General features: G+C 46.2%; 1 protein-coding gene across 4 annotated transcripts in view; it reads left to right on the forward strand.

Moving 5' to 3' along the window:
- dlgap2a (discs, large (Drosophila) homolog-associated protein 2a) overlaps positions 1–16,152 on the forward strand; it is a 106,465-nt gene that overhangs the window by 83,076 nt on the left and 7,237 nt on the right. For 2 of the 4 annotated variants that reach the window (XM_030356979.1, XM_030356980.1), the window contains 2 exons: positions 5,377–5,439; positions 10,706–11,106. In XM_030356979.1, coding sequence (XP_030212839.1) covers positions 5,377–5,439; positions 10,706–11,106 — 464 coding nt within the window. Of the gene's footprint in view, positions 1–517; positions 3,734–5,376; positions 5,440–10,705; positions 11,107–16,152 lie in introns of those variants that run through there. The other 2 variants (XM_030356977.1, XM_030356978.1) reach the window with 1 other exon arrangement.

Genomic DNA, 16,152 nt, shown 5'->3' on the forward strand with positions numbered 1-16,152 from the left:
ACCAAACATGAAAAGGCATGTGCAAGATGATTTGTTTCAATACCTCAGTTACCCATAGTGTCGTCCATTATCTGTTATGAGTCACCTGAAATGGGGTCTATTCTTTGTGCGAGGAAAAGATGTTCACTATGCATGCTATAAATACAAATTGAGAAGGCAGTGTAAAACATTATCAGAAATGAGTCAAAATGGGAACTCTCAGCATAGTTGGTTTCTAACAAACTGTAATGATTCAGTAAAACATTTTATCACCATTTTATCATTCAAGAGGAGATCTTCTATCTAATTAATGTACATTCATAATTGTGAATGCACATTAGGGTATTGATTGTCAAACACCATCATCGCATCACATTTTACAATATTAATAATGATATTTCTGAAATGTTCTATAAGGGGTTCTTATTTTGACTCATACGCAATAATTGCATGCCTTTGTTGCAATGAAAAGCACATTCTCTCCAGCTGCCCACACCTGTGGCTATATTACAGAAATATATTTATATTTGTCTTCCAGACAGAAATTATGTGCAGGAAGACTCTTGTTTACCTGAACGCGCCAGTGCACATGAGGATTTGGCCGACACAGTCCCTTTGGCTCATGATGATCTAGGCTGTCCCATTAGAAGAGACAGGCTCTACCAACCAGAACATATGCGGGCTGAAGTGAAACCTGTTTCCGGACCACCCGTTTCTCCAATCTACTTTAGATCCCCCAGATCTAGCATCCCAGAGCGGCCATCACCAAAAGCCATCCAGGCCAGTATCAAAGAGTCGGCCACCCTGGCAGCAGCCATCAGCATGCAGTGGAAGGAGGAGGTCTCGGCCATGCGCAGGGAACTAGCTGACCTCAGGAGGGACCTCTGCTCAGAGCTTCGTGCTTTCAATAGCAACTTCAATACTTTTACCCAGCATTACAACACGTGGTCTCCCCAAGGTGGCGTGGTGGCAACTGCAGCTGGGGCAACTGGGGCAACTGCAAGTGGAGGGGTAGCAGGGGGAGCAGGAGAAGGGCTCAGAGCCTCAGGGGCAGAGAGAGGTGCTACTGGTGGATTACGAGAGAAGAAAGTGTCCAAAGTGTCTGTTGGGACCCAGGCCAGGAGTAAGGTCCTAGTCAGGCAAAGCACTGCTGATGCTGCGGTCAATTGTCCAGAAGAGCACGATGAACAAAAGAAGGATACGGGATCTCGCAGACACCTGCCAAAACAGCTCTCTATGGATCCAAGCATTCTTGCCTCTCCACAGTCAATGTTTGTAGAAAGTGCCATACCTCTTTCTTTAGATTCAATACTTCCAGTCTGTGTGAAACCAAGCCAACGCTTGTCTTCGGTAGACCTGTCTCCTACGCCCTCGTCGGAGCTGCAAAGCGCGAGTGCCTCAGGTGCAGTCCCCATTGAAGTGGTCAATACTAATGTCCAACAACCTGGTACAACAGGGTCAGCCATTAAAAAACAGGAGGGGGAGCCAAAAGCAGTTCAACAAGACCCCGCTATAGCTCCGGAGATAACCTGTATAGACAAATTGAAGGAGGACTATTCAGAGGCCAGAAAGCCGGAGCTGGTCAAAGTGATAACATCATCTGATAAGAAAGAAATAACAGCCCTACCATATCCAGTCCCCATAGTTACTGTTTCACCTCCAGATGACCCACCACAAGATGAATCTACTCCAGAGTATGCTTTTATTCCTGATTCAGAACCAGTTCTTCAAGACAAGGTTGCTGAATGTTCCAGAGCATACCCTGAAGACCCAATAGAAACAACCTCAAAACCTCTGGACTCAACTGTGGGATCTTTCTCTATAAATATTGATCAAGGAACTGTCTTCCCTTATACATCTCCACCTGATTATACAACTGCTACTGGAATTATTGTAGAGTCTGAGCAACAATGCCCAACTATTGTGGTATCTGAATACCCTGACCTTCCAACAAGCCCAACGGATAGTGATCCAAACACTGATACCTTAACCCCCCTTTCGGATCATGCTTTTGAGCCCCTTCCAGGACCACCGGCCTCAGACTCAAGTTGTTCTTCCATAACGGGGCATGATCGATATGACACGGCCAACTCTGCTGAACCTGATTCTCAGGAACCAGAGTGGCCACCTCTTCCAGGTCCAACTGACACTGCACCTATTTATCATGCTGATCTTGTGCACTTTGACATGGTGATGTTGACCTCCTTTGACCAAGATGACCTCGATTCAGTGTTTATGGATCCTGAACCGGATCCACTGGATCTCAGTGTTGACTCATCATTTGAAACAGTGGATTTTAACCCACCCCTCTTCCAAACAATGTCCAGCCCATGCCCGTCACAATTTAATGTGGATCCAGATGTGCCCTGCCTTCTTGATTCTTCAGAATTATCTGATTCGGCATGTTGGGATCCAACCATGGAGGGTAGCTTGACTCCCAGGATGCAGGCTGTTATGGACCGCCACAAAGATCCACTGCCACAGGTCATTGTCACAATCTCCCCCCCTAGTCCAGTCTTTCCTGAACCAGAGGAATCAATGGATCTTGACTCTGGACCCATTCACCCAGCCTCTCTTACAGACTCTGATTCTCACCCGCTCGACTCAGATCCGATGCTGTCGGATCCAGAAGACATACAAGTACCATCAATAGACCTGCCAGCCGTTTTGCCAGCCGATCCAATAGAAACGCCACTAAGCATGGATCTATCGGAGGACTTTGAGGCAGAAGAAGCCCCTAGCAGTCCAGAAAGGTCTTCATGTGAGCAGGACTTCCTGTGGTACCGGTGGCAGAAGAGGGGCCGGGAGCCCACAGCGATGCATCGAAGCGCTAGCGTGGAACTATGGAGTGGGAGATACGAGTACAACAGTGCAGAAATCACCTACATGTCGCTATCACTCTAAAAGCAAAGCCCATTCTCAGCAGACAAAATGTAGCAATTATATTAAAACACTATGTTTCGTAGCTACTGGAGCACAATAGCTATTGTGCTATAGCACAATATATATAGCTATAGCTCAAAAACATGCTATAGCTCTTCATGCACAACACTACAATAGTCTCATCACAGGATACATTAATGCCTGAATTACAGTTCATATACATTACAAATTACACAGAAACTGAAAATGAGTGATCTCAAATATGTTGCAATCTTGATGTAATATTGCTCAAAAAATATACATAGTATGAACCGGCTGTGAAGCAGCTGTCTAACCAGATAGTATCACCAATGCTATTATTTTACACTAGTGAACTGTTCCTCTTTCAAAGACTGCCCACAACATTGATGGAAGTGGATTAACCACAGGTCACTTCCACCAAACCTATTCCTTTGACTGAGACTCTGTTGGAGCTCTGTGGTTCACGACTGAATAGATTGCCTTTTTAATGACTATGTTTTGGCAATCTCCCCACCGGCCATGGAACTTCCCTTGACTTCTGCTGCTTTAAGCACTCCAGAATGGAGCAAACTAAATCTTGGCAGTTATCATATAACTATAAATTCCAAGGACCCTTTGTTTACCAGGTGATCAGCTCAGAGGACTTGTGAGAAAACAGGGACCCAAGCCGTTGCACAATCTTAAGAAAGAGATAAATCATGCTTCTTGCTCAGAGAAACTGAATAATTGGTCTCTAGTGCATTTAAGGTGAGATGTTCTGAGATGTTCTGCCAATGGAGAAATAGTATAGTATGTAGCTTATACAAATGAACCTATCTTACCGCGCTCGCACACACACACACACACACACACACACACACACACACACACACACACACACACACACACACACACACACACACACACAAACACACACACACACACACACACACACACACACACACACACACACACACACACACACACAAAGTGACACACAACCACTCAGCTTGGTAAATATAATTCTCATGTGAAAAAAGAAATCTGAATATTTTTGGAGAGGAGACTCAGGAATCAGAGACTGTGAATGTGAAGCACCTGGGAGGTTGATGTATGGTGTTTAATGTGTTGTATTCTCTGTCTGACGGGAAATGTATATTTCAGACTAAGACTATTTTGTCTAAATATATGTGGTCGGAAGGTGCATGTTTACGATTGATTAATCTGTATTTTTGTCATACTTATGATCTTCTTAATTCTAAGTATTTCTTCCCTTCCAGTGTTACTGTTTTGATAGTGTCAGGAAAAAGAATATTCAATACTGTGTTTCAGTGTCAGGTAATGGGCCCCCACAGATCATTCACACTGATAATGAAAATTGTGCTCTGCTCAGAACAATGAAAAGTCAACCAAAACGAGAGAACAAATAACTGAAGACCCATGGGATTACTGGGGTTTGTATCCATTGTCCCAAGGAAACATACTCCAATAAATCACTGTAACAAATAATCTTTTTCCAAAAAGCGCAATATGCTTGAATTATCATTTCATTTAGCATTTTTTTTTTAATTGTTTTTATTGATCTCTATAATTATACAGGTTTATCCTTGCCACACTATAGCAAATAAAATGTTTAGGTGAAGGGGCCCCAAGCAAGTTTGGCCATGCTGGTCAAGGAGCCCATATGCCAACACCATACCGTAACCTTGCTGTTATTACTGTTAGAACTGTAAGTACTGTTATTGGCTGTGATGCAGCCATGATTTTTCTCCATCCACACATGCTGGCTGTTAATTGACTTTGTCATGATGTTTCATCATAGTGGTTTTGTCTACATCTACATAACATTTTCACACAATATAACACACAAACAATAGTACCTAAATAATTACAAAGACAAAATTACCAAAGCTAGAAATTTACTCACATAATAGTAATGGTTTGTTTTTTGGATGGGGAGCTACCAAATGAAAAGAGAAGTGGGGAGTCTTATAGCAAAATTTACCTTGACCTCAATGATAATGAAATGCAAATGTATCCGAGGACAGACTACTGCATCGGTTAATGACAAAGCTGGTAAGTCCCCCCTAACCCTGGCCCCCGACAGCTAACGAAGGGGCCGACCAGACAGCAGCAGAAAAGAGAAAATAATCCTTCCAGACGTCAGATTCGGAAACATAGCACATAACCGTCATGCAGCAAAAATAATAATATTCACAAATTAGTGTTTTCAATCCAATGAATTTGTTTTCAACATTACCATGAACAACATCCAGGTCCATACCACTCTATTTCTTTAGATAGAGATCTCCATCTCTATCTCTTCATATATCTCTTTCTCTCATGCATGTCCTTTACAACACAACACCAGATGATGGTAGCTTACACTGTTTGGACTTGAGGCCCAGTCCTCTCTACTACTGTAGCACTGTGAGTGAGCAGGGTGTATTGGTGCCGGGCGGATGACTGCGCCACCTCTCTTCCGAACGCTCAACCCCGCTCACTTGTTTCCAGGGATCAAGTTCTGCCTCCCTTCAGCATGCAGCATTGACGGAAACTCCCTCCAGAACTCTACAGGTAATCCCCACCGCTCCCGCTCCTCTGCGTTTCAATGTGACTGCACTCCTTTTATTTTCAGTGCTCGGTCCTGATTTAAATATACGGGAAAGACCCTAGGAAGTACATGAGCTGGGCTTCACCCAGACAAACATTCTGAGCAACGTTAATGCGACATACACGTGTTGTCCTAATACTCCACCCACACATGTATTCCTGTAAACAAACAAATTGCTATGGCGATGATTGTGGATTTACCCACGCAGTACTTTAGCCGGGTTTATGAAAGGTCGCTCCGCTAGCGCAAATGGAAACTTTGTCCCAAAACGGCTTTTTAGGACAAAGGAATAAGAAACCATCCTTTCCCGATGCCCTATGAATTAGGGCCACTGCTATTGGATTTGCACCCTGAGCTGCAGCCTTGCGGCTTCTTCTGCTCTTTAACCACGAGCGGCACTATTGATTCATTAAGACCCCCGGGCCAAACCAACAGGGTCCGGGTAAGGCCGTGAGATGTGTGAAGAGACGCCAATGAGATGTGAAATGGTTCAGCCCCGCCCATACGCCCCCACACAGCAGAGGACACACAATTAGCCCGTCACTCCTCAACGTCTCCCCCTTGACATCCGTCGATAGCACTCTCCAGAGTGACAAGTCTGCACTTGGCGCTCTGGTATACAAATGAACACAGGTGCAAACACACACACGCACACACACACACACACACACATATCCCTGCCCTGAGGATCGGTCTATCTTTATCTTTGCTGGTGTCTGCTTGATGATCCGTCGCAAAGACGTGAAACTTTAAGTGGCTGATGCTTTGTAAGGGTGCTAGGGAGTGGGGGGGGGGGGGTCTCAAAGCACGACGGCCGTTTGGTCAGTGCCGCCCCGCAGGGGTTGGAGACCATGTCTGTGGCTCCTGGGTCACGAAGGTCACAAACATGGCACATGCACGTGCTGCACACACACAAGCACAAACACTCACACTGACATGCAGACAGACCCAAGTTCTCTTTTCGTCTCTCTGAGCTCAGCCATTACTCAAAGACTCAGAGAAGGTGTGTGTGCGCGTGCACCTGGCATTTATAAACACCCAAGGCATCATTTTTTGAGCATTGCAGACAAGCAAGAAATTAGCCGCCTGCCTGAGACAAAGCACAAGAGCATTTCAGCTGGTTTTGGTCACTTTTGTAGCGGCAATGGCGGAGTGTTTTTGAAACCGCTTAGAACCTTGTTTAAGCCGCCCAATTTTTCTAATGAGACAGTGGTAATAGGCTGTGGGTCTTGAATTTTTCTGAATCCTCAAATATGTCACTTAAAATGTTCTCTCAGCTTCTTATTTTTTTGTAAGATGGTGCGGGGCTGATAATTGAGTTCACTATCCTCCCCTCTCCCCGCACCACACACAAACACCTCGGATATCCCACCTCAACCACACCCACACACACGCATTCATCACTTTCCAACCTACAATTGCAAAACAACCTCCTGTTTTAATCAGAGTGATAAATCAGAGGCAAATTCCCTTAATAGTGTGTGACACTCAACCCCCTAGCGCCTTCCACCTATATGCCCTATGCGCAACCAAGTGTTAGCGAACAATTCTAACTGATGGAGCGCTGCTGCTTAACTCTGATAGACTACCTGAATCAACGTGTTTGTGTTGCGTGTTAATCAGTCTCCCTCTCTCCCATACTCTGTGGGATTGGTTGTGTGTGTGCTTGTGGGTGAGTGTGTGTGTGGGTGTGTCTGTGTGTGTGCGTGTGTGTGTGTGTGTGTGTGTGCGCGTGCTTGTGTGTGTGTGTGCGTGTGTGTGTGTTTGTCTGTACAGATCACAGTAAGAGCCTGAAGGTTTTAGATAAGAGAATCAGAACAGGTTAGAATCAACACTGCTGAATCTGCCTTTCAGTTTCAGGAGTTACATCTACAAGCTCAAAATGTCCAAATGCATGAAACAAGTTACTTTAATGATTATTATTATTATTTCTTATTTTTTATTTGAAAAAAAAAATTACCGAGATGTATAAACTCGCACAACATTCACTTATTCAGAAAATATCCATTGGCATTTCTATTGTTTCCTCCCTGCTAGAAGTTTTTTTATTACTCCTTTAACCGCAAGGACCTATCCAGATATTCTATACAATATTCATCTATTTACAATGCAATTCATGCAAAACAATTGTCCATTAAATGTTATTTTTTTAAATGGTACTTTCAATTACACCATACACAGCATGCACACCTCCTTCTGTAAAGTTCACGGACAACCAATAATTAACAAATTGCAGATTGCTTCTTTTATGTGACATTTCAACAAAACGACGCTGAGCAATTTGTTGATTATAGCGTTTAAGATGTCCGACGTCATAAAGGCTTTCTCTGCTCCGTGCCTCCAGCAGTGGGCAGGGAGGGGGCTGGAAGAGGTTAGCGGCTCTGCTGGATTCAGATGAGATCTAAATGCTGAGTAATACAGACGCTGCCAACGAGAGTTATGACTCCCTATTGCTCCACTGGCTGGCCAATAATGGCTCTATCTTTAGTGCTCCTGCTGAATCACGCACTCCGAAAAAGGCTGTCACTCTCCCTATATAACCTCTCTCTATTTGCCCTCCTCTGTTCTCCACCTTGTCCGCCCATTAACATCTATGTGTGTGTGTGTCGCTCTCTTCTCTCTCTCTGGCTCTCCTCTTTCTAACAGACATGCCCGCTCGCCCTTTCTGTCAAAGCTTGCTCCCTTCTATTCTGCAGGCCCTTTCTTCTTCCTCACCCCTCAGTCTCAGACTCTCTCCTCTCTCTCTCTCTCTCTCTCTCTCTCTCTCTCTCTCTCTCTCTCTCTCTCTCTCTCTCTCTCTCCTCTCTCTCTCTCTCTCTCTCTCTCTCTCTCTCTCTCTCTCTCTCTCTCTCTCTCTCTCCCTCTCTCTCCCTCTCTCTCTCACCCTCTCTCTCTCTCACTCTCTCTTTCACCCTCTCTCTCTCACCCTCCCTCTCTCCGTCTCTCTCTCTCAGTCTCCCGTCACTCTGCCCTTGAGGGGGTTCATTCTTATGAATGGAGTTGAGTCTGGGTGGCCGGTGCGGGTCATCAGGCCCCAGTTATTTATACCGTGCAGCCTGGACAGCGGTTAGGGAAGGGCCCGGGGGTCTAGGGGGTAGCCCTCTGCCATCACTCTAAGTGAATTATGAGGATCTCGGTCCGACCGACGGCTCCCATTAACTCTGCCATTTGCACATAATTGAACGTTTTCTTTGCCCAAATGTCAGTATATTTTAGCATGCATTTTAGTATAGTATCGTTTAGTATGTATGCTTTGGAAGATACAATGAGGCATTTTTATACCACGGAGAAGTGTGTGGGCCTGCAGTGGATAGCGCCTCGTTAAAACACCCAAACTGTTCCATTTTAATTGGCTGGGCATGCCTTCGCGGTGTTATGTGGAAGAAAGCATCTCGTCAGGAGGCTTGGGTAACACATAGTCAAATAAACTCCTTTCCTTTCTTGATGCTGAATAAAATGACCTGCAACTTAGCCTGCAACAAAATGATCTCCATATATTCATGTCTTACACTTCTCCCTCAGTACTTCAGGCAACAGTGCACCGTCTGTTCAGACATCTCTGGCACTGGCCGTTCCAGCGAATACACTTTCTACAATGTGCACAGAATCCGGAGTTCGCATTCCCTTGCATGTGATAATGAGGGTCTAAAACTATTTGCATGTTTTCTTAACTTGGTCTTTCGGAGTCCTCGGTTACACTTTTGTTTCGACTTTTATCACCCGATCACTCCAGGATGCGTTAACTGACAGTTCTGGACGGTCCCAGATCAGATCCTGCTCTCATTGTGTTCCGATGAGCTAGACAACACCTTGAGGTGATAAGGCTCGCATTCTGACTGGATAAGGTTTGATAGAGCCACCTGGGTACAATGTGGGCAGACTACTGGCTATGTCTTTAAAGCCAACAATGAGCCCGCCAGGATTCTCCCGGTATGCATGGTTTTCACTTGCCCGAAGTCCCAAGACCAATTCGTAAATGCATATTAGTCTGAAACCTCCCTGTTGGTTTTTGATTTCAAACAGGCAATATCAACGGCTGCAGACCGAAATGCCTCTGGACGCAATTAGACAGACCTACAACCAATCAGAGCGACACAACCTGCTCTGCTTGGCTGCCATCTTGGTTGTTTATGAAAAGGCCTCAAAGGCATAACCGGCCCAATATGAGATCAACGGTTGTGAATGGCCTGACCATGGCCAGGTCTGCTGGAAGGCTGTCTGAACGGGGGGGGGGGGGGCAGACACATAAGTCAGAGCAAATACAACTTTAGCTTTCAGATGTATCTGGTTCAAAGCTTGGTATGCATATTCCAGGGTTTAACTGACAATTGGTACATGTTGGTGTTATTGTCAAGTGCCACTGTCAGGCTAAAATATATCCAAGTCCAGGCTGGCAGAAATGTAACTGATGAGCTGCGTGCAGAGAGCCTCGTCCCCTTTGCGCTCTACGTCTGCTGCTGGCCCTACCGCTTCATACCGTTTTAAACAGCAAGGGAAACGTAAGGGCTTCTCCTCCCCCCAGTGCCATTTCTACGGAAATTGAAGTATTATTTCCCATGGAAGTATTATTTCAGCAAAGTGAGTTCCAAACACGGATCGGGCCACAGAGTGTGCGTTCACATCCAAGTGTGGATGTCAGACTTATATTTCGATCGGGCGCACTCAGTCACCAAAGTGTCATCAAAGCGTAACTTGTCAAGTCTTATCTGGCTGTATATCTTCTGGTCTAGGACGCGCTTTGGTCTCCAGTCGCTACTCAGAAGAGCCTGTGTTTTGGGATGTTTTTGGTTTGTAAGAGAGTACGACCCATCCCACGTCTGTCTTGGTGAATTACGCCCATGCTCTCATCTGCACTTGAAAGTAACTCCCCATTTATCCATCTCCCCCGTCAACATGACACAACAAGACGATGGTGGGTGTCAGCCTTGCTTTATACTCTTACAAACATATTCAAATCAGTACTGAGTACTGTCCCCCCCCGTCCCCCCGTCCCTCAAAGGGGTTGACTCTGTTGTAGGGGAATGTTTTTTACGCATGCCAGAGACATCAAACCTTTAAAATATTTAGCTTAATCTGTACATGGTCTCAAACCTAACCGCTCCATTTGGATAAAACATACATTGTAATTAATGAATGTAATTAATGGGACGCTAGTTAGGTTGACGTTTTTCATGGAGAACACTGTGCATGTGACCGTGACTCCATTCACACACCCTCCTCTCCTCCCAGCCGCCGGCTACAGCACCCCGAGCTACAAGAAGACCCCGCCCCCCGTCCCGCCCCGCACCACCTCCAAGCCCCTCATCTCCGTCACGGCCCAGAGCAGCACAGAGTCCACCCAGGACGCCTACCACGACGGACGGCACCCGCGGGGGGGCATGTGGGCCCCCGACGGCCTGGGCCTGGGCCTGGGCCTGGGGCTCAGCCTGGGCACGGCCCTGTACAACTCCACCGACAGCCTGGACAGCGCCAAAGCCGTCAGCATAGCCATGGAGGCGGCGGGCGCCATGGCCGGCAGGAGGCACCCCTCCACGGACAGCCACAGCTCGGTGCAGACCTGCGACAAGGCAGTCCTCGTGTCCAAGGCGGAGGAGTACCTGAAGACGCCCCGCTCCTCCATAGGGATCCAGGTTAGTTGAACCACACTCTGACTAGCTCCTCCATAGGGATCCAGGTTAGTTGAACCACACTCTGACTAGCTCCTCCATAGGGATCCAGGTTAGTTGAACCACACTCTGACTAGCTCCTCCATAGGGATCCAGGTTAGTTGAACCACACTGACTAGCTCCTCCATAGGGATCCAGGTTAGTTGAACCACACTCTGACTAGCTCCTCCATAGGGATCCAGGTTAGTTGAACCACACTGACTAGCTCCTCCATAGGGATCCAGGTTAGTTGAACCACACTCTGACTAGCTCGTCAATAGGGATCCAGGTTAGTTGAACCGCACTCTGACTAGCTCGTCCATAGGGACCCAGGTTAGTTGAACCACACTCTGACTAGCTGCTCCGTAGGGATCCAGGTTAGTTGAACCACACACTGACTAGCTGCTCCATAGGGATCCAGGTTAGTTGAACCGCACTCTGACCAGCTCGTCCATAGGGATCCAAGTTAGTTGCACTGACAGGCCTCTCTGTAAGGACCCAAAGTTGCCCCGTCTTCATATCAATAAGGATCTAGTTTAGTCTAATAATATACTGAGCAGCTTTTGCTTAACATTCTTGTCCATTGGGATCCTGGTTAGACGCATGCTACTAGTCTGTGAATGAGGTAATGTGTTTCTCAAGGCTTGGAGTATTTGCATTATTGAAGTGTGTGCGTTTGTGAGTGCATTCATAAAAAAAAAAAGAATGCTTAGCATGATGGCATAATCAAAGCAAATCACTGCCATTTGCATAAATATTCAGACACACTCTCACTCACTCTCAGATGTGCATGAATGCAGGCAGAAACAAACTAAGTAGAACTGCTCTCCAGCATCTAAAAATAGCATGGAATGAGTCATCCTACTGCAATCAATTAGGATTCAACTCATGCTAGAGTGGCTTTTACTGAATGGTAGTTCCAGCTCTCTTCATATACTACCTCGCCTCCTCCCTGTAGGTGCTGTTCCTTGCCTCTCCTTCTCTCCCTTAATCGCCATCTCACTGACTGCCCATCCACTGCCCCCTTCTTTATTCACCAGTGACGCTAGCGGCCGCTTATTCACTCAACATGCTCCGACCCTCGGATCGAAAGGTTAAAAGTCGCTCTGCCGCTCGGCAATGGGGGGACCGTAGGGTCTGGGATATGACTCAGGATCTCACCTGTTAGAACGAAAGGAGCATTATATAATAGGCGTCTGACCCATCAGGGTTGTTAAAGGGATACGCAAAGGTATCTGTAAATCTGTCTTCCTCCGATATCGGACGGGTTGTCTGATGTTGATTCGTCCAGAAGGGGATTTCCCGGGTTTAGCATTTGCTTTCCGTCAGCCGCCTTCATTGACTTTGCAGAGTGACGCTTGCCTAACTTCTGTTCATGTGAGGGGAAGTCAACTTTTAATTACTTTTCCACAGATTTTCAATACAATGTGTTTCCGAATAGTCTCCTTTCCAAATCGAGTTGCCAGTGGCAACACAATGAGATTGGAGTTTGTTGACAAGCACACTGATAATTCGGCATCTCTGCATTCGTGGCGCTGCTACAATTATATTATCCGCTGCCTCTGGCTGGGCGGTCTGCGCGGACGGCCACCTGTCAGTGTGGTGTGTCACCATCACCGAGAATAGTGCAGAATTATCTGTGTGTTTGTAGACAAACTCCAATCAAGTGGTGTTGTTGTTACTGGCCCTCGACTTCAATGAGGGACTATTCATAACACATTCAAGTCAGGTCTTATTTACTATTCCACGAAGGGAAATGTTGTTGCAGCCGGTTTAAAACGCATTCAATCCATCATGAATACAACATGAAAGAAAACATACCAGACAGGACACAGATACAATAATACAAAACAGTACTGTGACAAAACAGTACAATGCAAGATAATTCCACAAAAGACAAGCAAATGGCTGAGGGCAGAATGAAAGGGCTGTGTGCAGTCATTTGTTCGTATTCAGGCTTCTTAATAGAGTGCAATCAGAAAAGCACTGCAATTAGTCTTTGAATTTATTTATAACCCCTGAGTTGGAACTGCGTCTTCTACCTGAAGGTCAACGCACAAACTCCATCTGTAGGGGGTGATCAGTACAGACCAACACGACATGGGGGCCTTCCTCTTGACCTGCCGATCATAACAGTCGGACCCCGAATACCATTGGAAATCTTTGGAAAGTAATCAAAAGTCTATTCTCCACACATGAACAGAAGTAAGGCCACTGTATTCAATGCAAGTGGCGAATGAAAAACCAATTTTAACCCCTTGATCTCCTTTCTGAAAACACAATGAGGAATTTGGATTTAAACAACTATAGTCCAAATCTAAGTAAGACAGCCAAACGCCAATTTACATATATCCAGACGAATCCCTTCAAGCTTTTCACTTCATTGTATTCAACGCTTCCTTAGTTAGATTGCCTGGGCCGTCCACAAGCCCTGTTATCTCAGCATACTCCTTCCTCCTCTTCCTCCTACTCCTTTCCTCACCGCTCATTAGTTGTTCTATTCTGAATTATTTTTAATGTCATTCCTTTCAGTGTCCCCTAACTATTACAATTTTACATTCCCGCCGTCCCCTGACCAGGGCTAAAGGCATTGAGATGAATTCAGGAGTCAAGCCAAATTGATTCTCATACGCCGTCGAGTCTTGATTGCTGCAAATAACCCCCCAGGCAATTCCATTGTAGTGGTCTTTCACTGCGGCCAATTGGAAACACAGGGAGGACTTCTGGGCACGAGCCAAACAGTTAATGTTATTTTGAAAGTCACTTGAATCTGTCACATGGGCGACGCTGTGTTGTTGGATTATTCCATCCCCGTCCCGCGGCTCGGATCGATGGAATGTTCCTTCTATGTCATGAGACATTAAGAGCAGCCTATTAATAGGCCGGTATGTCACCAGTTAGCCAATCGAAGAAGAGCAAGGTGGAGTAGCGTACGTTGATTGATTGGACTCTGCATTTAACATAAACACGCACGCACACAAACACACACACACACACACACACACACACACACACACGCACACACACACACACATGCACGCACTCGTACTCGTACTCACACGTGTGCATCCCCATTAAACCCTTAGTCCCCTACCAACAAAGTTCCTCCCATCCGTTCATCCATCAATTCATCCCTTCTCTCTGCATCAGTAGTCGCCCTCGCTACCTGCCTGCGTGTGGGGTCCATGGCCCCCTGCTCGGGTTACCCCCTCCATCCAGTGGGTCATCAGAGGCGCTGACCCCTTCCCCACTGGTTAACGCTCATCAAAAGTGGGAGAAAGGAGCGACAATGGAGAAAGGAAACACTGTCATCACTGGCCACACCTCGCCGCCCTAAACTCCCCCGGAGGCGATTTGCAATCTTTTTATTTTTTAATCAAACAGAGCTAACCCTCTCAGATTCTGTGCCCTTGCGGTCTGTACTGAAAGAAGAAAAAGGAGATAACGCTAAAGAAGGGATGTGTGCGTGTGTGTGTGTGTGTGTGTGTGTGTGTGTGTGTGTGTGTGTGTGTGTGTGTGTGTGTGTGTGTGTGTGTGTGTGTGTGTGTGTGTGTGTGTGTGTGTGTGTGTGTGTGTGTGAGTAGGAAAGAGGGCAAACGGAGAGAAAGAGGAGTAGAAAGATTGGAACAGGAATTATTATTATGTGATATCAGCCCTAGTGGTTTGCATGGAGAACAAAGTGTCTTTGATTACAATGGGCTGGACTAAGAAGGTCCCCATCTCCAGGCAAGTGAGACACGGGGAGGGGTTGGTGGGACCATGGGGCTGAGGGGACGCCTGTCATCTTCCCCATGGCAACAAAGTTACTTCGGAAAACTTTGAAGGGTTGAAAATGGCTATCGATACTACAGTGTTACGACCGTTTGTTGAGGTCACAGCAAGACAGGGAGGACACCCGCTGGGGGAAAGGTTTCAGCAAGATTTATTACACTCACAATTATTGAGTTTATTATGAGTAGATACTAAATATAACATATGGGGGCTCATCAAAACTAGTAGTAAGCAAATGCATTCAATTTGACCCTGGTACAGGGAATCCAGCCAGCGCCAAAGAATAAACAGGACTTCAGTCTAGTCGGTCAGTTCGTCAGTCAACCATCAGCTCCTGCAGACGAGGAAGCTGATTGGCTGAGGGCAAAAAAAAACGAAAAGAGGTTCTAACAGACAAAGATGCCCGTGCCGTCACAATACCCAACATGTTCTTTTGTGACAATGAAATACCGTGCACCCCACGGAATTGGTGGCAATTTGTCCCGGCGCACTCACACAGAGATGCCTTCGTCACTCGACATCTTTGTATAGATTCTTCATCACCGGCAATCACGAATTCTCCGCGCGCCGATGTGAGTGCCGCCTGTGCCCTTGTCAATCTCCGACCAGTGACTGGCTCTCTCCCTTTTCATAAGCTGAACCTTGCAATTCCTCCTAACACAAAATAGTGGAGGTTGCTCTCATTTGCCGCTCAGCTCTCATTTGCTCTCTAACAGTAGCGGGGGGGTTTTCGCGCCGCCGCCGACTGGACAGTTCTCTCTCTCTAAAAATGTCACGCCGTGGCTCCAGCTCTGACCGTGGAGACGTCCAAACTCAAATTTGACATTACACACACACGACACACTCACCGGCTCAAGGTCACACAGGCGGAACGATCCGGAGATAAGATGGATGGATGGGCGGATAGGTGGATGGAAGCAGGGTCGGGGGCGGCCAGAGAAATGGATGGAAGGGATCTTTATTTATCCCAGGGTAAAGATTTGGTTGTAAGAGCCGCAAATATCAGCAGGAATTTACAGTAGACGATACGATCTCAGTCTCTATCAACAGCAGCACTTAACGATGAGTGCATTAAAAAAAGCCAGTCAGTTTTAACCACAGTCATGCAAGCCAGAGGAAGAAGGATCTATGAGCGTAATGATTGTTACTAGTTGTAAGTCACACTTCCATCTGTATTTATGTACACCAATATACCTTTCACTTGAAATGGAGGAATCCATAAAGTGCCCATTGCGAAGAACACACAGATGTGAGCTGAAG

Source organism: Gadus morhua, chromosome 5 (genome assembly GCF_902167405.1).
Source record: "Gadus morhua chromosome 5, gadMor3.0, whole genome shotgun sequence".
Taxonomy (NCBI): Eukaryota; Metazoa; Chordata; class Actinopteri; order Gadiformes; family Gadidae; genus Gadus; species Gadus morhua.